General features: G+C 35.8%; 1 protein-coding gene across 1 annotated transcript; it reads right to left on the bottom strand.

Moving 5' to 3' along the window:
- Positions 1–108: 108 nt before the first annotated feature.
- On the bottom strand, positions 109–8133 carry LOC134722455 (mucin-2-like). The gene is made up of 3 exons (XM_063586078.1): positions 8000–8133; positions 1834–6960; positions 109–1204 (listed from the first exon to the last, which is right to left on the bottom strand). Exons 1-3 carry the CDS (start codon positions 8097–8099, stop codon positions 1110–1112), a joined length of 5322 nt encoding a protein of 1773 aa, XP_063442148.1. The 5' UTR covers positions 8100–8133; the 3' UTR covers positions 109–1109.
- Positions 8134–22661: the final 14528 nt, after the last annotated feature.

The raw sequence follows: 22661 nt of genomic DNA, 5'->3' as shown, positions 1-22661 counted from the left end.
AAAAATACAAAAAAATGTTTTCATCTGAACAAAGCAATATCAAAAACTTATGTTGAATCTATGTTGGATTCCTTTTAATCACAGACAACACTATAAGGAATACATTATAAAAAAGGCATTTAATACGGTGAATCTAGATCTACTTTAACTAGTAGAGTTGCGAAGATGCTGAAAATAGCACATAATAACATGAATAATGTCAACAATGTGTATTTAGGACACAAATATTACAAGCCACATTAAAATACTTCTAACGAAACTAGCCTTGAAAAGCCTGAATCCATTTTTGAATCAATAAATCTAATGTTAAGTTAACAACAATAAAAGAGTGAAATTTGGGACGATTTTTTCCATCATTGAAATAAATTTTTGGCAGACTTTTACCATCTTCTTTGCACTCGGAGACAAACGTTTTTCGTTTAAGACAAATCTGATAAGATTGCAACCTGCCAGTAATGCTGCTTGTGTTATTGTTTTAGCTACCGGTATTTAGTACTCATAGAGTGACTGAACTATTTGATGCCATATCCAGTGTAGCTGTATTTGAAAAATATATCTGGTTAAACATTACTTGGTTAAAACCCTAAGTTAAATTATTTAAATGGGGGGTTATGTGATCAGGAGTTAAAGTTCTATCGTTCATCATCCTTTTAATCCTTGGGTATGTAACCCTTTGATAAAAAAAAAAAAACTTTTAACCAAGAGTTAAAATTAGCTATATCCTTTTATAGCAATATGGCAGAAGTCCCTTATTCAGATAAAAAAGACGAACAAAGCATTATTTTAGGTTAAAGAAATTTTATATTCAAAACAAATCTATACTAACACCAAATAAAACTAACATTGCAGTTTTATTTATTACAAAACTGACGTTGGTGTTCTTGTTAAATAATCTTTTTCCGTTAAAGCTTTTGAGTATGCATCATGATTGCTTTGGTTCCACTTTTTCATTAAACATGATTGATTTGATAAATTGATAATTTGATATTACAATCTGCATACAAACTTCTTGTTTTCATTAACGAACAGTATATAAATATTTGAAAACTAGAATCACATTTGATTTTTCATTTAAACAAATGAATATCACGAAAAGCTATGTTTTACATTCAAGCATCTCTGCAAAACATTTTCTTGATTGTTATCATCATAAGAACTGTAAGAATCATTATTTTTGTGCTGAAGAACGACCATACAGATGAACCTATAAAAAGATAAATTTTCACTTTCATTAAATCAGGTTTGATAAGAAAATGCCTGAAGCGAGTCATATATATTATATTATATATCAATAAAACGGTTGTCCATTTGTTTGAGCTTTGGTTTTGATTTTTTCTTTTTGAGTTCAGTTTTTTTGTGATTTTACTTTTTGCAAGATATTTTTTCGTTAAAGTAATACGATCTTTCTGTTGTATGTCAATAGCTTTCTAATTGGCATAAGACTTGCCGTCCTGTTGGTTGTTTGGTTTAATATGTTTGACTTGTTTACCTCGTGGTTCTTATTTTTAATGTAAGAACTAAAAATATCTCTATTTCAAATAAATTTGTTTGCCTTGGTAATTTTTTTTTTTTTTTTTTTTTTTTTTTTTATCTCAGAAGCATAAAGAAAACTTTAAAAAATATTTAGTTAATAACGTATAACGCAAACTATTTCATAAATACTATTTATCGCAAGAAAACGCTATGCAGTGCTTATGATTCATAGTTATGTTTTGGGGTGGGTTTTTTTCGTTTTTGTTTTCGTACATTTTAAAATGAATTGTAAAACTTGAAAGAAAATAACGTAAAGTACATTAGGTGATTGCTGTGACATATTCAAAAAGATATACTTACTGCCTGATCCAAGATTATTTGATAGACTTGATTGTGTCGTTGTAGAAGAGTTTGAACTCATACTAGACGATGTTTGGGTCGTTTGTTGAGAAGATGCGGTATTTACAGAACTTGAAGTCGACGATGAAGTTATTGATGTAGAATGAGTAGTTGTAGAGGACAGTGTAGGCTGGATTGGTGGAGCTCCATTTACACTGCTTGATGCGGGTGTAGTCGGTGTATTTGTAGCGGTCAGTGTAGGCTGGATTGATGGAGCTCCATTTACAGTGCTTGATGCGGGTGTAGTCGATGTATTTGTAGAGGTCAGTGTAGGCTGGATTGATGGAGCTCCATTTACACTGCTTGATGCGGGTGTAGTTGGTGTATTTGTAGAGGTCAGTGTAGGCTGGATTGATGAAGCTCCATTTACACTGCTTGATGCGGGTGTAGTTGGTGTATTTGTAGAGTTCAGTGTAGGCTGGATTGATGGAGCTCCATTTACACTGCTTGATGCGGGTGTAGTTGGTGTATTTGTAGAGGTCAGTGTAGGCTGGATTGACGGAACCCCATTTACACTGCTAGATGCGGGTGTAGTCGGTGTATTTGTAGAGGTCAGTGTAGGCTGGATTGACGGAACTCCATTTGCACTGCTCGATGCGGGTGTAGTCGGTGTATTTGTAGAGGTCAGTGTAGGCTGGATTGACGGAACTCCATTTACACTGCTAGATGCGGGTGTAGTCGGTGTATTTGTATAAGTCAGTGTAGGCTGGATTGATGGAGCTCCATTTACACTGATCGATGCGGGTGAAGTCGGTGTATTTGTAGAGGTCAGTGTAGGCTGGATTGACAGAACTCCATTTACACTGCTCGATGCGGGCGTTGTCGGTGTATTTGTAGAGGTCAGTGTAGGCTGGATTGATGGAGCTCCATTTACACTGCTCGATGCGGGTGTAGTCGGTGTATTTGTAGAGGTCAGTGTAGGCTGGATTGATGGAGTTCCATTTACACTGCTCGATGCGGGTGTAGTCGGTGTATTTGTAGAGGTCAGTGTAGGCTGGATTGACGGAGCTCCATTTACACTGCTTGATGCGGGTGTAGTCGGTGTATTTGTAGAGGACAGTGTAGGCTGGATTGGTGGAGTTCCATTTACACTGCTTGATGCGGGTGTAGTCGGTGTATTTGTAGAGGTCAGTGTAGGCTGGATTGATGGAGCTCCATTTACACTGCTTGATGCGGGTGTAGTCGGTGTATTTGTAGAGGTCAGTGTAGGCTGGATTGATGGAGCTCCATTTACACTGCTTGATGCGGGTGTAGTCGGTGTATTTGTAGAGGTCAGTGTAGGCTGGATTGACGGAACTCCATTTACACTGCTTGATGCGGGTGTAGTCGGTGTATTTGTAGAGGTCAGTGTAGGCTGAATTGATGGAGCTCCATTTACGCTGCTCGATGCGGGTGTAGTCGGTGTATTTTGGATGTGTTGAGTGGTTTGAGGAGGTACATAAGCACTAACTAGTGATGACTGCGTTGTTTGAATTAAAGAAGGTCCGTTTACACTGTTCGATGTAGGTGTAATCGGTGAATTTTGGATGCTTTGAGACATAGTGTGTGGAAGTACTGATGGTGTCAAAGCAGGTGCCTGGATATTACTCATAACAGATGACCCGACAATGCTACTGAATACTGGAGTGGTTGGTGTATTTTGGATAACATGAGACATAGATTGGGGTGAGACTGATGTTGTCATAACAGGTGCATGGCTATTTAGTACCAAAGGAGATCCATTAATGCTGCTTAATGCTATTGTTGTTGGTGTAGTTAGGATAACATGAGACATAGATTGCGGTGGTACTGATGTTGTCAAAGCAGGTGCCTGGATATTGCTCATTACAGACGATCCAATAATGCTACTGAATGCTGGAGTGGTTGGTGTATTTTGGATAACATGAGACATAGTGTATGGAGGTACGGATGTTGTCAATGCCGGTGCATGACTATTGTGCACCAGAGGAGATCCATAAATGCTGCTAAATGCTATTGATGTTGGTGTATTTTGGATAACCTGAGACATAGTCTGTGGAGGTACTGATGTTGTCATAACAGGTGCCTGGCTAATTTGTACCAGAGGAGATCCATAAATGCTGCTGAATGCTGGAGTGGTTGGTGTATTTTGGATAACATGAGACATAGTGTATGGAGGTACGGATGTTGTCAATGCCGGTGCATGACTATTGTGCACCAGAGGAGATCCATAAATGCTGCTAAATGCTATTGATGTTGGTGTATTTTGGATAACCTGAGACATAGTCTGTGGAGGTACTGATGTTGTCATAACAGGTGCCTGGCTAATTTGTACCAGAGGAGATCCATAAATGCTGCTGAATGCTGGAGTGGTTGGTGTATTTTGAATAACATGAGACATAGTGTATGGAGGTACGGATGTTGTCAAAGCAGGTGCATGGCTATTATGCACCAGAGGAGATCCATTAATGCTGCTAAATGCTATTAATGTTTGTGTATTTTGGATAACCTGAGACATAGTCTGTGGAGGTACTGATGACGTCAAAACAGGTGCCTGACTATTGCTCATTACAGACGATCCAATAATGCTACCGAATGCTGGACTGGTTGGTGTATTTTGGATAACATGAGACATAGTGTGTGGAGGTATTGATGTTGTCAAAGCAGGTGCCTGGCTATTGCTCATTACATACGATCCTATAATGCTACTGAATGCTGGAATGGTTGGTGTATTTTGGATAACATGAGACATAGTCTGTGGAGGTACTGATGTTGTCAAAACAGGTGCCTGACTATTGCTCATTACAGACGATCCAATAATGCTACTGAATGCTGGAGTGATTGGTGTATTTTGGATAACATGAGACATAGTGTGTGGAGGTATTGATGTTGTCAAAACAGTTGCCTGGCTTTTGCTCATAACAGACGATCTTATAATGCTACTGAATGCTGGAGTGGTTGGTGTATGTTGAATAACATGAGACATAGATTGCAGTGGTACTGCTGATGTTGTAAAAGCAGGTGCCTGACTATTGTGCAACAGAGGAGACCCATTAATGCTGCTAAATGCTATTGATGTTGGTGTATTTTGGATAACCGGAGACATAGTCTGTGGAGGTACTGATGACGTCAAAACAGGTGCCTGGCTATTTGGTACCAGAGGAGATCCATTAATGCTGCTAAATGCTATTGATGTTGGTGTGCTTAAGATAACATGATACACAGTCTGTGAAGGTACTGATGACGTCAAAACAGGTGCCTGGCTATTTGGTACCAGAGGAGATCCATTAATGCTGCTTAATGCTATTGAGGTTGGTGTACTTTGGATTAGATGAGACATAGTGGACGGAGGTACTGATGTTGTCAAAACAGGTGCCTGCCTATTGCTCATTACAGACGAGCCAATAATGTAACTGAATGTTGGAGTGGTTGGTGTATTTTGGATAACTTGAGACATAGATTGCAGTGGTACTGATGTTGTCAAAGCAGGTGTCTGGCTATTTTGCACCAGTGGAGATCCATAAATGCTGCTCAATGCTATTGGTGTTGGTGTATTTTGGATAACCTGAGACATAGTATGCGAAGGTACTGATGTTGTCATAACAGTTGCCTGGCTATTTAGTACCAAAGGAGATCCATTAATGCTGCTTAATGCTGTTGTTGTTGGTGTATTTTGGATAACCTGAGACATAGTGTGTGGGGGTATTGATGTTGTCAATGCAGGTGCCTGGCTAATTTGTACCACAGGAGATCCATAAACGCTGCTATATGCTATTGATGTTGGTGTTGTTTGGATAACATGAGACATAGTGTGTGGGGGTAATGATGCTGTCAAAGCAGGTGCCTGGCTGTTGCCCATCATAGACGATCCTATAATGATACTGAATGCTGGAGTGGTTGGTGTATTTTGGATAACCTGAGACATAGTGTATGGAGGTACTGATGATGTCAATGCAGGTACATGACTATTTTGCACCAGAGGAGATCCATTATTGCTGCTAAATGTCATTAATGTGGGTGTATTTTGGATAACCTGGGACATAGTGTATGGAGGTAATGATGACGTCAAAACAGGTGCCTGGCTATTTTGTACCAGAGGAGATCCATTAAAGCTGCTAAATGCTATTGATGTTGGTGTATTTTGGATAACCTGGGACATAGTGTACGGAGGTACTGATGGTGTCAAAGCAGGTGTCTTGCTATTTTGTACCAGAGGAGATCCATTTATGCTGCTGAATGCTATTGATGTTGGTGTATTTTGGATAACCTGAGACAAAGTGTACGGAGATACTGATATTGTTAAAGCTGGTGCCTGGCTATTTTGCACCAGGGGAGATCCTTTAATGCTGCTAAATGCTATTGATGTTGGTGTACTTTGGATAACCTGAGACATAGTGTACGGAGGTACTGATGGTGTCAACGCAGGCGTCTGGCTATTTTGCACCAGGGGAGAACCATTAATGCCGCTAAATGCTATTGATATTGGTGTATTTTGGATTTGATGAGACATAGTCTGCGGAGGTACTGATGTTGTCAAGGCAGATGCTTGACTATTATACACAAGAGGAGATCCAGTTATGCTACTAAATGCTGGAGTGGTTTGTGAAGTATGAATAATCTGAGACACACTTTGCTGAGTTAATGAGCTTCCACTAGCATGCGCCTGGCTATTCTGCAACATATGAGATGGATTTATGCTGCTAAATGATGACGATGTTGGTGTATTTTGAACAAATTGTGACATGCTTTGCGGAAGAATTGATGGAGTTATTGAAGTTGTCTGTATTGGATGCATAACTGACAGCCCATTGTAACTACTTGATGCAAGTGACATTGAGTTGCTTTGAATAATCTGTGAAGTTATTTGTTGAAATCCAATTGTACTTTGATTTGGAATATTATTTGAAACCGAACTTGTGCTATACGAAGGCTGTATATTTGATTGTTGCATATAGTTGCTTGATGACAGATGTGAAGGATTCATTCCCATGTAACTACTGGAAAGCATTTGCAATGTACTCATAGAAGACTGAAATACCATATTGGAATTCATGGATGTTGGTTGAATGTTGAAAACAGAAGACGTAGAATACATCAAAGTATTTTGTACAGAAGTTGATGACACGTTACCTGCAAAAAAATCGAACAGTCATTACGTTTATTGAAGACTAAAAGTTCGACACTTCATAAATTAATAAAGCGCAAAAATAATACGTTATATATGTATTGGGTCATTTCTTATCCCTTCAAAAATAAAAACGAAATATCTAATTCAATGATGAACTTTGATGAGGTTTTGGAATTTGTGTCAGATGTTCGGACTCCTTGGTGTTTTTTCATGGTAGAATATTGTGCCCCATAACACCTTTCTATCTTTTAATATAAGACTTTATCAAAGGTCAGTTGACAGATTCTTGATTGTCTTTCTTTTGATGAATTGAGACCTAAATATAAATACCAATGCAAATGTAAGGTAAAAGTCCGAACCAGGCTTTTCCCCGCCATATTTAATAAATTAAATATCTCAAATATGAGCTCCATGACCTATCAACGACATAACGACATTTGATTGTATAAGTGGAATGTTATAACAGCCTTATATCAGTATAGTATACAAAAACAACTATGTTGTACACTCATTTCCGTTAAGATTGAAAGGTAAATAACTCTGGTGGCGATGTATAGCACTACAAATAATTTTAAAGGCACCAATTTTCTACACCAGATGAGCTTTTCGACAATGATTGTCCCTTCAGTAATGCTCGAAGTCAAAATAGCGTATAGTCCAAGAAGGACAATAAGTATCACCTAAGGTAAACACCATAGATCAAATATTATAATATAAATATTATATTTTTTTCTGCCTACAAAAAAATAACTTTAAAAATGTGGTGCACATGTATAACCTGCGAAGCTGGTTATTTTAAAGTGTGCAGCGCATTTTTTACGTCATTCCAATCATGGAGAAAAATATTACAGTCATTCCTCATACTAGCAATTTTAATCTAAATTCAATTTGAAAGCGAGGTTAATCACAAAAAGACGTTGACGACGTCACGGTCACAAGCCAAAATTGTGTCTATCAACGATAGACAAAACACTGTAACCCACCCAGACGACTCATTTCATTCCAATTTAAAAAAAAAATTAAAATATTAAAATAAAATACCGTAGCACTCAACTGCTGCATCATCCATCTGATAACACATTCCATTTGTTGTGTCGTTCTCGTTGACATAACAATCGAAGGCATCCGTTTCGTTACCCATGCAAAAGACGCCATAGGCACTAGCTCGATTATATGACCAGTCGCGTGGCAGATATTTGGCTCCTCCTGACATTCCAAGCCCAAGATGTCTACATAAAACTTCAGCATCGATATCATCCCATTCGTATGAACAGATTGTTTCAGTAGTTCCATTTTCAGTGTACAAGACCCTTCCATCGGCATTGACAGCCAGTGTACCATTTTTGTCATCTGAAAATCAAGTATAAAGTAAGTTTGGAAAATAAAGCTTCAATTATCGTTTTTATATATGGATCAATAAATTCAACTTATTCTATCAAACCTAATAAGCTTCATTAACAATCTGTGGATATGACAAAACGTTGATAGATCAGCTATTTAATCGTATATTTGAATCCAATCTTCACAACACTACGATTTTAGTAGTCAAACTAGATACTTTTGAATTAGGTATTCGAGAGCAATGGTGTTTTAAAAGATATTTAAACTTACTGGTTTTGGATAAAGCCAAAAATTATTTAATGAATCACTCAATCAGTCGATCAAATGACAATATTTCAACATTCAATTTTGTCTCTTTAAAAGTCTTATTGATCTAATTATATATTTGACATACTCCAAAATTGGTTCATCGGCATTGGATAAGAGTAACAATCAACTGCTGCATCATCCATCTGATAGCACATTCCATGTGTTGTGTCGTTCTCGTTGACATAACAATCGAAGGCATCCGTTTCGTTACCCATGCAAAAGACGCCATAGGCATTAGCCCGATCATATGACCAGTCGCGTAGCAGATATTTGGCTCCGCCTGACATTCCAAGCCCAAGATGTCTACATAAAACTCCAGCATCGATATCATCCCATTCGTATGAACAGATTGTTTCAGTAGTTCCATTTTCAGTGTACAAGACCCTTCCATCGGCATTGACAGCCAGTGTACCATTTTTGTCATCTGAAAATCAAGTATAAAGTTAGTGTAGAAAATAAAGCTTCAATTATCGTTTTTATATATGGATCAATCAATTCAACTTATTCTATCAAACCTAATAAGCTTCATTAGCAATCTGTGGATATGACAAAACGTTGATAGATCAGCTATTTAATCGTATATTTGAATCCAATCTTCACAACACTACAATTTAAGTAGTCAAACTAGATACTTTTGAATTAGGTATTCGAGAGCAATGGTGTTTTAAAAGATATTTAAACTTACTGGTTTTTGATAAAGCCAGAAATTATTTAATGAATCACTCAATCAGTCGATCAAATGACAATATTTTAACATTCAATTTTGTCTCTTTAAAAGTCTTAGTGATCTAATTATATATTTGACATACTCCAAAATTGGTTCATCGGCATTGGATAAGGGTAACAATCAACTGCTGCATCATCCATCTGATAGCACATTCCATGTGTTGTGTCGTTCTCGTTGACATAACAATCGAAGGCATCCGTTTCGTTACCCATGCAAAAGACGCCATAGGCATTAGCCCGATCATATGACCAGTCGCGTGGCAGATATTTGGCTCCTCCTGACATTCCAAGCCCAAGATGTCTACATAAAACTCCAGCATCGATATCATCCCATTCGTATGAACAGATTGTTTCAGTAGTTCCATTTTTAGTGTACAAGACCCTTCCATCGGTATTGACAGCCAGTGTACCATTTTTGTCATCTGAAAATCAAATATAAAGTAAGTTTAGAAAATAAAGCTTCAATTATCGTTTTTATATATGGATCAATCAATTCAACTTATTCTATCAAACCTAATAAGCTTCATTAACAATCTGTGGATATGACAAAACGTTGATAGATCAGCTATTTAATCGTATATTTGAATCCAATCTTCACAACACTACAATTTTAGTAGTCAAACTAGATACTTTTGAATTAGGTATTCGAGAGCAATGGTGTTTTAAAAGATATTTAAACTTACTGGTTTTTGATAAAGCCAAAAATTATTTAATGAATCACTCAATCAGTCGATCAAATGACAATATTTTAACATTCAATTTTGTCTCATTAAAAGTCTTAGTGATCTAATTATATATTTGACATACTCCAAAATTGGTTCATCGGCATTGGATAAGGGTAACAATCAACTGCTGCATCATCCATCTGATAGCACATTCCATGTGTTGTGTCGTTCTCGTTGACATAACAATCGAAGGCATCCGTTTCGTTACCCATGCAAAAGACGCCATAGGCATTAGCCCGATTATAAGACCAGTCGCGTGGCAGATATTTGGCTCCTCCTGACATTCCAAGCCCAAGATGTCTACATAAAACTCCAGCATCGATATCATCCCATTCGTATGAACAGATTGTTTCAGTAGTTCCATTTTCAGTGTACAAGACCCTTCCATCGGCATTGACAGCCAGTGTACCATTTTTGTCATCTGAAAATCAAGTATAAAGTAAGTTTGGAAAATAAAGCTTCAATTATCGTTTTTATATATGGATCAATAAATTCAACTTATTCTATCAAACCTAATAAGCTTCATTAACAATCTGTGGATATGACAAAACGTTGATAGATCAGCTATTTAATCGTATATTTGAATCCAATCTTCACAACACTACGATTTTAGTAGTCAAACTAGATACTTTTGAATTAGGTATTCGAGAGCAATGGTGTTTTAAAAGATATTTAAACTTACTGGTTTTGGATAAAGCCAAAAATTATTTAATGAATCACTCAATCAGTCGATCAAATGACAATATTTCAACATTCAATTTTGTCTCTTTAAAAGTCTTATTGATCTAATTATATATTTGACATACTCCAAAATTGGTTCATCGGCATTGGATAAGAGTAACAATCAACTGCTGCATCATCCATCTGATAGCACATTCCATGTGTTGTGTCGTTCTCGTTGACATAACAATCGAAGGCATCCGTTTCGTTACCCATGCAAAAGACGCCATAGGCATTAGCCCGATCATATGACCAGTCGCGTAGCAGATATTTGGCTCCGCCTGACATTCCAAGCCCAAGATGTCTACATAAAACTCCAGCATCGATATCATCCCATTCGTATGAACAGATTGTTTCAGTAGTTCCATTTTCAGTGTACAAGACCCTTCCATCGGCATTGACAGCCAGTGTACCATTTTTGTCATCTGAAAATCAAGTATAAAGTTAGTGTAGAAAATAAAGCTTCAATTATCGTTTTTATATATGGATCAATCAATTCAACTTATTCTATCAAACCTAATAAGCTTCATTAGCAATCTGTGGATATGACAAAACGTTGATAGATCAGCTATTTAATCGTATATTTGAATCCAATCTTCACAACACTACAATTTAAGTAGTCAAACTAGATACTTTTGAATTAGGTATTCGAGAGCAATGGTGTTTTAAAAGATATTTAAACTTACTGGTTTTTGATAAAGCCAGAAATTATTTAATGAATCACTCAATCAGTCGATCAAATGACAATATTTTAACATTCAATTTTGTCTCTTTAAAAGTCTTAGTGATCTAATTATATATTTGACATACTCCAAAATTGGTTCATCGGCATTGGATAAGGGTAACAATCAACTGCTGCATCATCCATCTGATAGCACATTCCATGTGTTGTGTCGTTCTCGTTGACATAACAATCGAAGGCATCCGTTTCGTTACCCATGCAAAAGACGCCATAGGCATTAGCCCGATCATATGACCAGTCGCGTGGCAGATATTTGGCTCCTCCTGACATTCCAAGCCCAAGATGTCTACATAAAACTCCAGCATCGATATCATCCCATTCGTATGAACAGATTGTTTCAGTAGTTCCATTTTTAGTGTACAAGACCCTTCCATCGGTATTGACAGCCAGTGTACCATTTTTGTCATCTGAAAATCAAATATAAAGTAAGTTTAGAAAATAAAGCTTCAATTATCGTTTTTATATATGGATCAATCAATTCAACTTATTCTATCAAACCTAATAAGCTTCATTAACAATCTGTGGATATGACAAAACGTTGATAGATCAGCTATTTAATCGTATATTTGAATCCAATCTTCACAACACTACAATTTTAGTAGTCAAACTAGATACTTTTGAATTAGGTATTCGAGAGCAATGGTGTTTTAAAAGATATTTAAACTTACTGGTTTTTGATAAAGCCAAAAATTATTTAATGAATCACTCAATCAGTCGATCAAATGACAATATTTTAACATTCAATTTTGTCTCATTAAAAGTCTTAGTGATCTAATTATATATTTGACATACTCCAAAATTGGTTCATCGGCATTGGATAAGGGTAACAATCAACTGCTGCATCATCCATCTGATAGCACATTCCATGTGTTGTGTCGTTCTCGTTGACATAACAATCGAAGGCATCCGTTTCGTTACCCATGCAAAAGACGCCATAGGCATTAGCCCGATTATAAGACCAGTCGCGTGGCAGATATTTGGCTCCTCCTGACATTCCAAGCCCAAGATGTCTACATAAAACTCCAGCATCGATATCATCCCATTCGTATGAACAGATTGTTTCAGTAGTTCCATTTTCAGTGTACAAGACCCTTCCATCGGCATTGACAGCCAGTGTACCATTTTTGTCATCTGAAAATCAAATATAAAGTAAGTTTAGAAAATAAAGCTTCTATTATCGTTCTTATATATGTATCAATCAATTCAACTTATTCTATCAAACCTAATAAGCTTCATTAACAATCTGTGGATATGACAAAACGTTGATAGATCAGCTATTTAATCGTATATTTGAATCCAATCTTCACAACACTACAATTTTAGTAGTCCAACTAGATACTTTTGAATTAGGTATTCGAGAACAATCGTGTTTTAAAAGATATTTAAACTTACTGGTTTTGGATAAAGCCAAAAATTATTTAATGAATCCCTCAATCAGTCGTCTCGATCAAATGACAATATTTTAACATTCAATTTTGTCGCATTAAAAGTCTTAGTGATCTAATTATATATTTGACATACTCCAAAATTGGTTCATCGGCATTGGATAAGGGTAACAATCAACTGCTGCATCATCCATCTGATAGCACATTCCATGTGTTGTGTCGTTCTCGTTGACATAACAAGCGAAGGCATCCGTTTCGTTACCCATGCAAAAGACGCCATAGGCATTAGCCCGATTATATGACCAGTCGCGTGGCAGATATTTGGCTCCTCCTGACATTCCAAGCCCAAGATGTCTACACAAAACTCCAGCATCGATATCATCCCATTCGTATGAACAGATTGTTTCAGTAGTTCCATTTTCAGTGTACAAGACCCTTCCATCGGCATTGACAGCCAGTGTACCATTTTTGTCATCTGAAAATCAAATATAAAGTAAGTTTAGAAAATAAAGCTTCAATTATCGTTTTTATATATGGATCAATCAATTCAACTTATTTTATCAAACCTAATAAGCTTCATTAACAATCTGTGGATATGACAAAACGTTGATAGATCAGCTATTTAATCGTATATTTGAATCCAATCTTCACAACACTACAATTTAAGTAGTCAAACTAGATACTTTTGAATTAGGTATTCGAGAGCAATGGTGTTTTAAAAGATATTTAAACTTACTGGTTTTTGATAAAGCCAGAAATTATTTAATGAATCACTCAATCAGTCGATCAAATGACAATATTTTAACATTCAATTTTGTCTCTTTAAAAGTCTTAGTGATCTAATTATATATTTGACATACTCCAAAATTGGTTCATCGGCATTGGATAAGGGTAACAATCAACTGCTGCATCATCCATCTGATAGCACATTCCATGTGTTGTGTCGTTCTCGTTGACATAACAATCGAAGGCATCCGTTTCGTTACCCATGCAAAAGACGCCATAGGCATTAGCCCGATCATATGACCAGTCGCGTGGCAGATATTTGGCTCCTCCTAACATTCCAAGCCCAAGATGTCTACATAAAACTCCAGCATCGATATCATCCCATTCGTATGAACAGATTGTTTCAGTAGTTCCATTTTTAGTGTACAAGACCCTTCCATCGGTATTGACAGCCAGTGTACCATTTTTGTCATCTGAAAATCAAATATAAAGTAAGTTTAGAAAATAAAGCTTCAATTATCGTTTTTATATATGGATCAATCAATTCAACTTATTCTATCAAACCTAATAAGCTTCATTAACAATCTGTGGATATGACAAAACGTTGATAGATCAGCTATTTAATCGTATATTTGAATCCAATCTTCACAACACTACAATTTTAGTAGTCAAACTAGATACTTTTGAATTAGGTATTCGAGAGCAATGGTGTTTTAAAAGATATTTAAACTTACTGGTTTTTGATAAAGCCAAAAATTATTTAATGAATCACTCAATCAGTCGATCAAATGACAATATTTTAACATTCAATTTTGTCTCATTAAAAGTCTTAGTGATCTAATTATATATTTGACATACTCCAAAATTGGTTCATCGGCATTGGATAAGGGTAACAATCAACTGCTGCATCATCCATCTGATAGCACATTCCATGTGTTGTGTCGTTCTCGTTGACATAACAATCGAAGGCATCCGTTTCGTTACCCATGCAAAAGACGCCATAGGCATTAGCCCGATTATAAGACCAGTCGCGTGGCAGATATTTGGCTCCTCCTGACATTCCAAGCCCAAGATGTCTACATAAAACTCCAGCATCGATATCATCCCATTCGTATGAACAGATTGTTTCAGTAGTTCCATTTTCAGTGTACAAGACCCTTCCATCGGCATTGACAGCCAGTGTACCATTTTTGTCATCTGAAAATCAAGTATAAAGTTAGTGTAGAAAGTAAAGCTTCAATTATCGTTTTTATATATGGATCAATCAATTCAACTTATTCTATCAAACCTAATAAGCTTCATTAACAATCTGTGGATATGACAAAACGTTGATAGATCAGCTATTTAATCGTATATTTGAATCCAATCTTCACAACACTACAATTTTAGTAGTCAAACTAGATACTTTTGAATTAGGTATTCGAGAGCAATGGTGTTTTAAAAGATATTTAAACTTACTGGTTTTTGATAAAGCCAAAAATTATTTAATGAATATCTCAATCAGTCGATCAAATGACAATATTTTAACATTCAATTTTGTCTCATTAAAAGTCTTAGTGATCTAATTATATATTTGACATACTCCAAAATTGGTTCATCGGCATTGGATAAGGGTAACAATCAACTGCTGCATCATCCATCTGATAGCACATTCCATGTGTTGTGTCGTTCTCGTTGACATAACAATCGAAGGCATCCGTTTCGTTACCCATGCAAAAGACGCCATAGGCATTAGCCCGATTATATGACCAGTCGCGTGGCAGATATTTGGCTCCTCCTGACATTCCAAGCCCAAGATGTCTACACAAAACTCCAGCATCGATATCATCCCATTCGTATGAACAGATTGTTTCAGTAGTTCCATTTTCAGTGTACAAGACCCTTCCATCGGCATTGACAGCCAGTGTACCATTTTTGTCATCTGAAAATCAAATATAAAGTAAGTTTAGAAAATAAAGCTTCAATTATCGTTTTTATATATGGATCAATCAATTCAACTTATTTTATCAAACCTAATAAGCTTCATTAACAATCTGTGGATATGACAAAACGTTGATAGATCAGCTATTTAATCGTATATTTGAATCCAATCTTCACAACACTACAATTTAAGTAGTCAAACTAGATACTTTTTGAATTTTTGAATTAGGTATTCGAGAGCAATGGTGTTTTAAAAGATATTTAAACTTACTGGTTTTTGATAAAGCCAGAAATTATTTAATGAATCACTCAATCAGTCGATCAAATGACAATATTTTAACATTCAATTTTGTCTCTTTAAAAGTCTTAGTGATCTAATTATATATTTGACATACTCCAAAATTGGTTCATCGGCATTGGATAAGGGTAACAATCAACTGCTGCATCATCCATCTGATAGCACATTCCATGTGTTGTGTCGTTCTCGTTGACATAACAATCGAAGGCATCCGTTTCGTTACCCATGCAAAAGACGCCATAGGCATTAGCCCGATCATATGACCAGTCGCGTGGCAGATATTTGGCTCCTCCTGACATTCCAAGCCCAAGATGTCTACATAAAACTCCAGCATCGATATCATCCCATTCGTATGAACAGATTGTTTCAGTAGTTCCATTTTTAGTGTACAAGACCCTTCCATCGGTATTGACAGCCAGTGTACCATTTTTGTCATCTGAAAATCAAATATAAAGTAAGTTTAGAAAATAAAGCTTCAATTATCGTTTTTATATATGGATCAATCAATTCAACTTATTCTATCAAACCTAATAAGCTTCATTAACAATCTGTGGATATGACAAAACGTTGATAGATCAGCTATTTAATCGTATATTTGAATCCAATCTTCACAACACTACAATTTTAGTAGTCAAACTAGATACTTTTGAATTAGGTATTCGAGAGCAATGGTGTTTTAAAAGATATTTAAACTTACTGGTTTTTGATAAAGCCAAAAATTATTTAATGAATCACTCAATCAGTCGATCAAATGACAATATTTTAACATTCAATTTTGTCTCATTAAAAGTCTTAGTGATCTAATTATATATTTGACATACTCCAAAATTGGTTCATCGGCATTGGATAAGGGTAACAATCAACTGCTGCATCATCCATCTGATAGCACATTCCATGTGTTGTGTCGTTCTCGTTGACATAACAATCGAAGGCATCCGTTTCGTTACCCATGCAAAAGACGCCATAGGCATTAGCCCGATTATAAGACCAGTCGCGTGGCAGATATTTGGCTCCTCCTGACATTCCAAGCCCAAGATGTCTACATAAAACTCCAGCATCGATATCATCCCATTCGTATGAACAGATTGTTTCAGTAGTTCCATTTTCAGTGTACAAGACCCTTCCATCGGCATTGACAGCCAGTGTACCATTTTTGTCATCTGAAAATCAAGTATAAAGTTAGTGTAGAAAGTAAAGCTTCAATTATCGTTTTTATATATGGATCAATCAATTCAACTTATTCTATCAAACCTAATAAGCTTCATTAACAATCTGTGGATATGACAAAACGTTGATAGATCAGCTATTTAATCGTATATTTGAATCCAATCTTCACAACACTACAATTTTAGTAGTCAAACTAGATACTTTTGAATTAGGTATTCGAGAGCAATGGTGTTTTAAAAGATATTTAAACTTACTGGTTTTTGATAAAGCCAAAAATTATTTAATGAATATCTCAATCAGTCGATCAAATGACAATATTTTAACATTCAATTTTGTCTCATTAAAAGTCTTAGTGATCTAATTATATATTTGACATACTCCAAAATTGGTTCATCGGCATTGGATAAGGGTAACAATCAACTGCTGCATCATCCATCTGATAGCACATTCCATGTGTTGTGTCGTTCTCGTTGACATAACAATCGAAGGCATCCGTTTCGTTACCCATGCAAAAGACGCCATAGGCATTAGCCCGATTATATGACCAGTCGCGTGGTAGATATTTGGCTCCTCCTGACATTCCAAGCCCAAGATGTCTACACAAAACTCCAGCATCGATATCATCCCATTCGTATGAACAGATTGTTTCAGTAGTTCCATTTTCAGTGTACAAGACCCTTCCATCGGCATTGACAGCCAGTGTACCATTTTTGTCATCTGAAAATCAAATATAAAGTAAGTTTAGAAAATAAAGCTTCAATTATCGTTTTTATATATGGATCAATCAATTCAACTTATTTTATCAAACCTAATAAGCTTCATTAACAATCTGTGGATATGACAAAACGTTGATAGATCAGCTATTTAATCGTATATTTGAATCCAATCTTCACAACACTACAATTTAAGTAGTCAAACTAGATACTTTTGAATTAGGTATTCGAGAGCAATGGTGTTTTAAAAGATATTTAAACTTACTGGTTTTTGATAAAGCCAGAAATTATTTAATGAATCACTCAATCAGTCGATCAAATGACAATATTTTAACATTCAATTTTGTCTCTTTAAAAGTCTTAGTGATCTAATTATATATTTGACATACTCCAAAATTGGTTCATCGGCATTGGATAAGGGTAACAATCAACTGCTGCATCATCCATCTGATAGCACATTCCATGTGTTGTGTCGTTCTCGTTGACATAACAATCGAAGGCATCCGTTTCGTTACCCATGCAAAAGACGCCATAGGCATTAGCCCGATCATATGACCAGTCGCGTGGCAGATATTTGGCTCCTCCTGACATTCCAAGCCCAAGATGTCTACATAAAACTCCAGCATCGATATCATCCCATTCGTATGAACAGATTGTTTCAGTAGTTCCATTTTTAGTGTACAAGACCCTTCCATCGGTATTGACAGCCAGTGTACCATTTTTGTCATCTGAAAATCAAATATAAAGTAAGTTTAGAAAATAAAGCTTCAATTATCGTTTTTATATATGGATCAATCAATTCAACTTATTCTATCAAACCTAATAAGCTTCATTAACAATCTGTGGATATGACAAAACGTTGATAGATCAGCTATTTAATCGTATATTTGAATCCAATCTTCACAACACTACAATTTTAGTAGTCAAACTAGATACTTTTGAATTAGGTATTCGAGAGCAATGGTGTTTTAAAAGATATTTAAACTTACTGGTTTTTGATAAAGCCAAAAATTATTTAATGAATCACTCAATCAGTCGATCAAATGACAATATTTTAACATTCAATTTTGTCTCATTAAAAGTCTTAGTGATCTAATTATATATTTGACATACTCCAAAATTGGTTCATCGGCATTGGATAAGGGTAACAATCAACTGCTGCATCATCCATCTGATAGCACATTCCATGTGTTGTGTCGTTCTCGTTGACATAACAATCGAAGGCATCCGTTTCGTTACCCATACAAAAGACGCCATAGGCATTAGCCCGATTATATGACCAGTCGCGTGGCAGATATTTGGCTCCTCCTGACATTCCAAGCCCAAGATGTCTACATAAAACTCCAGCATCGATATCATCCCATTCGTAGGAACAGATTGTTTCAGTAGTTCCATTTTCAGTGTACAAGACCCTTCCATCGGCATTGACAGCCAGTGTACCATTTTTGTCATCTGAAAATCAAGTATAAAGTTAGTGTAGAAAGTAAAGCTTCAATTATCGTTTTTATATATGGATCAATCAATTCAACTTATTCTATCAAACCTAATAAGCTTCATTAACAATCTGTGGATATGACAAAACGTTGATAGATCAGCTATTTAATCGTATATTTGAATCCAATCTTCACAACACTACAATTTTAGTAGTCAAACTAGATACTTTTGAATTAGGTATTCGAGAGCAATGGTGTTTTAAAAGATATTTAAACTTACTGGTTTTTGATAAAGCCAAAAATTATTTAATGAATCACTCAATCAGTCGATCAAATGACAATATTTTAACATTCAATTTTGTCTCATTAAAAGTCTTAGTGATCTAATTATATATTTGACATACTCCAAAATTGGTTCATCGGCATTGGATAAGGGTAACAATCAACTGCTGCATCATCCATCTGATAGCACATTCCATGTGTTGTGTCGTTCTCGTTGACATAACAATCGAAGGCATCCGTTTCGTTACCCATGCAAAAGACGCCATAGGCATTAGCCCGATTATATGACCAGTCGCGTGGCAGATATTTGGCTCCTCCTGACATTCCAAGCCCAAGATGTCTACACAAAACTCCAGCATCGATATCATCCCATTCGTATGAACAGATTGTTTCAGTAGTTCCATTTTCAGTGTACAAGACCCTTCCATCGGCATTGACAGCCAGTGTACCATTTTTGTCATCTGAAAATCAAATATAAAGTAAGTTTAGAAAATAAAGCTTCAATTATCGTTTTTATATATGGATCAATAAATTCAACTTATTCTATCAAACCTAATAAGCTTCATTAACAATCTGTGGATATGACAAAACGTTGATAGATCAGCTATTTAATCGTATATTTGAATCCAATCTTCACAACACTACAATTTTAGTAGTCAAACTAGATACTTTTGAATTAGGTATTCGAGAGCAATGGTGTTTTAAAAGATATTTAAACTTACTGGTTTTTGATAAAGCCAAAAATTATTTAATGAATCACTCAATCAGTCGATCAAATGACAATATTTTAACATTCAATTTTGTCTCTTTAAAAGTCTTTGTGATCTAATTATATATTTGACATACTCCAAAATTGGTTCATCGGCATTGGATAAGGGTAACAATCAACTGCTGCATCATCCATCTGATAGCACATTCCATGTGTTGTGTCGTTCTCGTTGACATAACAATCGAAGGCATCCGTTTCGTTACCCATGCAAAAGACGCCATAGGCATTAGCCCGATCATAATACCAGTCGCGTGGCAGATATTTGGCTCCTCCTGACATTCCAAGCCCAAGATGTCTACATAAAACTCCAGCATCGATATCATCCCATTCGTATGAACAGATTGTTTCAGTAGTTCCATTTTTAGTGTACAAGACCCTTCCATCGGCATTGACAGCCAGTGTACCATTTTTATCATCTGAAAATCAAATATAAAGTAAGTTTAGAAAATAAAGCTTCAATAATCGTTCTTATATATGGATCAATAAATTCAACTTATTCTATCAAACCTAATAAGCTTCATTGACAATCTGTGGATATGACAAAACGTTAATAGATCAGCTATTTAATCGTATTTTTGAATCCAATCTTCAGAACACTACAATTTTAGTAGTCCAACTAGATACTTTTGAATTAGGTATTCGAGAACAATCGTGTTTTAAAAGATATTTAAACTTACTGGTTTTGGATAAAGCCAAAAATTATTTAATGAATCCCTCAATCAGTCGTCTCGATCAAATGACAATATTTTAACATTCAATTTTGTCGCATTAAAAGTCTTAGTGATCTAATTATATATTTGACATACTCCAAAATTGGGTCATCGGCATTGGATAAGGGTAACAATCAACTGCTGCATCATCCATCTGATAGCACATTCCATGTGTTGTGTCGTTCTCGTTGACATAACAAGCGAAGGCATCCGTTTCGTTACCCATGCAAAAGACGCCATAGGCATTAGCCCGATTATATGACCAGTCGCGTGGCAGATATTTGGCTCCTCCTGACATTCCAAGCCCAAGATGTCTACACAAAACTCCAGCATCGATATCATCCCATTCGTATGAACAGATTGTTTCAGTAGTTCCATTTTCAGTGTACAAGACCCTTCCATCGGCATTGACAGCCAGTGTACCATTTTTGTCATCTGAAAATCAAATATAAAGTAAGTTTAGAAAATAAAGCTTCAATTATCGTTTTTATATATGGATCAATAAATTCAACTTATTCTATCAAACCTAATAAGCTTCATTAACAATCTGTGGATATGACAAAACGTTGATAGATCAGCTATTTAATCGTATATTTGAATCCAATTTTCACAACACTACAATTTTAGTAGTCAAACTAGATACTTTTGAATTAGGTATTCGAGAGCAATGGTGTTTTAAAAGATATTTAAACTTACTGGTTTTTGATAAAGCCAAAAATTATTTAATGAATCACTCAATCAGTCGATCAAATGACAATATTTTAACATTCAATTTTGTCTCTTTAAAAGTCTTTGTGATCTAATTATATATTTGACATACTCCAAAATTGGTTCATCGGCATTGGATAAGGGTAACAATCAACTGCTGCATCATCCATCTGATAGCACATTCCATGTGTTGTGTCGTTCTCGTTGACATAACAATCGAAGGCATCCGTTTCGTTACCCATGCAAAAGACGCCATAGGCATTAGCCCGATCATAATACCAGTCGCGTGGCAGATATTTGGCTCCTCCTGACATTCCAAGCCCAAGATGTCTACATAAAACGCCAGCATCGATATCATCCCATTCGTATGAACAGATTGTTTCAGTAGTTCCATTTTTAGTGTACAAGACCCTTCCATCGGCATTGACAGCCAGTGTACCATTTTTATCATCTGAAAATCAAATATAAAGTAAGTTTAGAAAATAAAGCTTCAATAATCGTTCTTATATATGGATCAATAAATTCAACTTATTCTATCAAACCTAATAAGCTTCATTAACAATCTGTGGATATGACAAAACGTTGATAGATCAGCTATTAAATCGTATATTTGAATCCAATCTTCACAACACTACAATTTTAGTAGTCCAACTAGATACTTTTGAATTAGGTATTCGAGAACAATGGTGTTTTAAAAGATATTTAAACTTACTGGTTTTGGATAAAGCCCAAAATTATTTAATGAATCACTCAATCAGTCGTCTCGATCAAATGACAATATTTTAACATTCAATTTTGTCTCATTAAAAATCTTAGTGATCTAATTATATATTTGACATACTCCAAAATTGGTTCATCGGCATTGGATAAGGGTAACAATCAACTGCTGCATCATCCATCTGATAGCACATTCCATGTGTTGTGTCGTTCTCGTTGACATAACAATCGAAGGCATCCGTTTCGTTACCCATGCAAAAGACGCCATAGGCATTAGCCCGATTATATGACCAGTCGCGTGGCAGATATTTG

Source organism: Mytilus trossulus, chromosome 1 (assembly GCF_036588685.1).
Source record: "Mytilus trossulus isolate FHL-02 chromosome 1, PNRI_Mtr1.1.1.hap1, whole genome shotgun sequence".
NCBI lineage: Eukaryota > Metazoa > Mollusca > Bivalvia > Mytilida > Mytilidae > Mytilus > Mytilus trossulus.
This window is presented reverse-complemented; position numbering and strand designations above follow the sequence as displayed.

Bases quoted from the DNA above. Each gene is read 5' to 3' on its own strand.
- LOC134722455 (XM_063586078.1), bottom strand. From the start codon at position 8,099: ATGGGTAACGAAACGGATGCCTTCGATTGTTATGTCAACGAGAACGAC. The intron at 6,961-7,999 runs GTATTTTATTTT...ATTTTTTTGCAG, and splicing joins TGCAGCAGTTGAGTGCTACG to GTAACGTGTCATCAACTTCT. The intron at 1,205-1,833 runs GTAAGTATATCT...ATCTTTTTATAG, and splicing joins AAATAATCTTGGATCAGGCA to GTTCATCTGTATGGTCGTTC.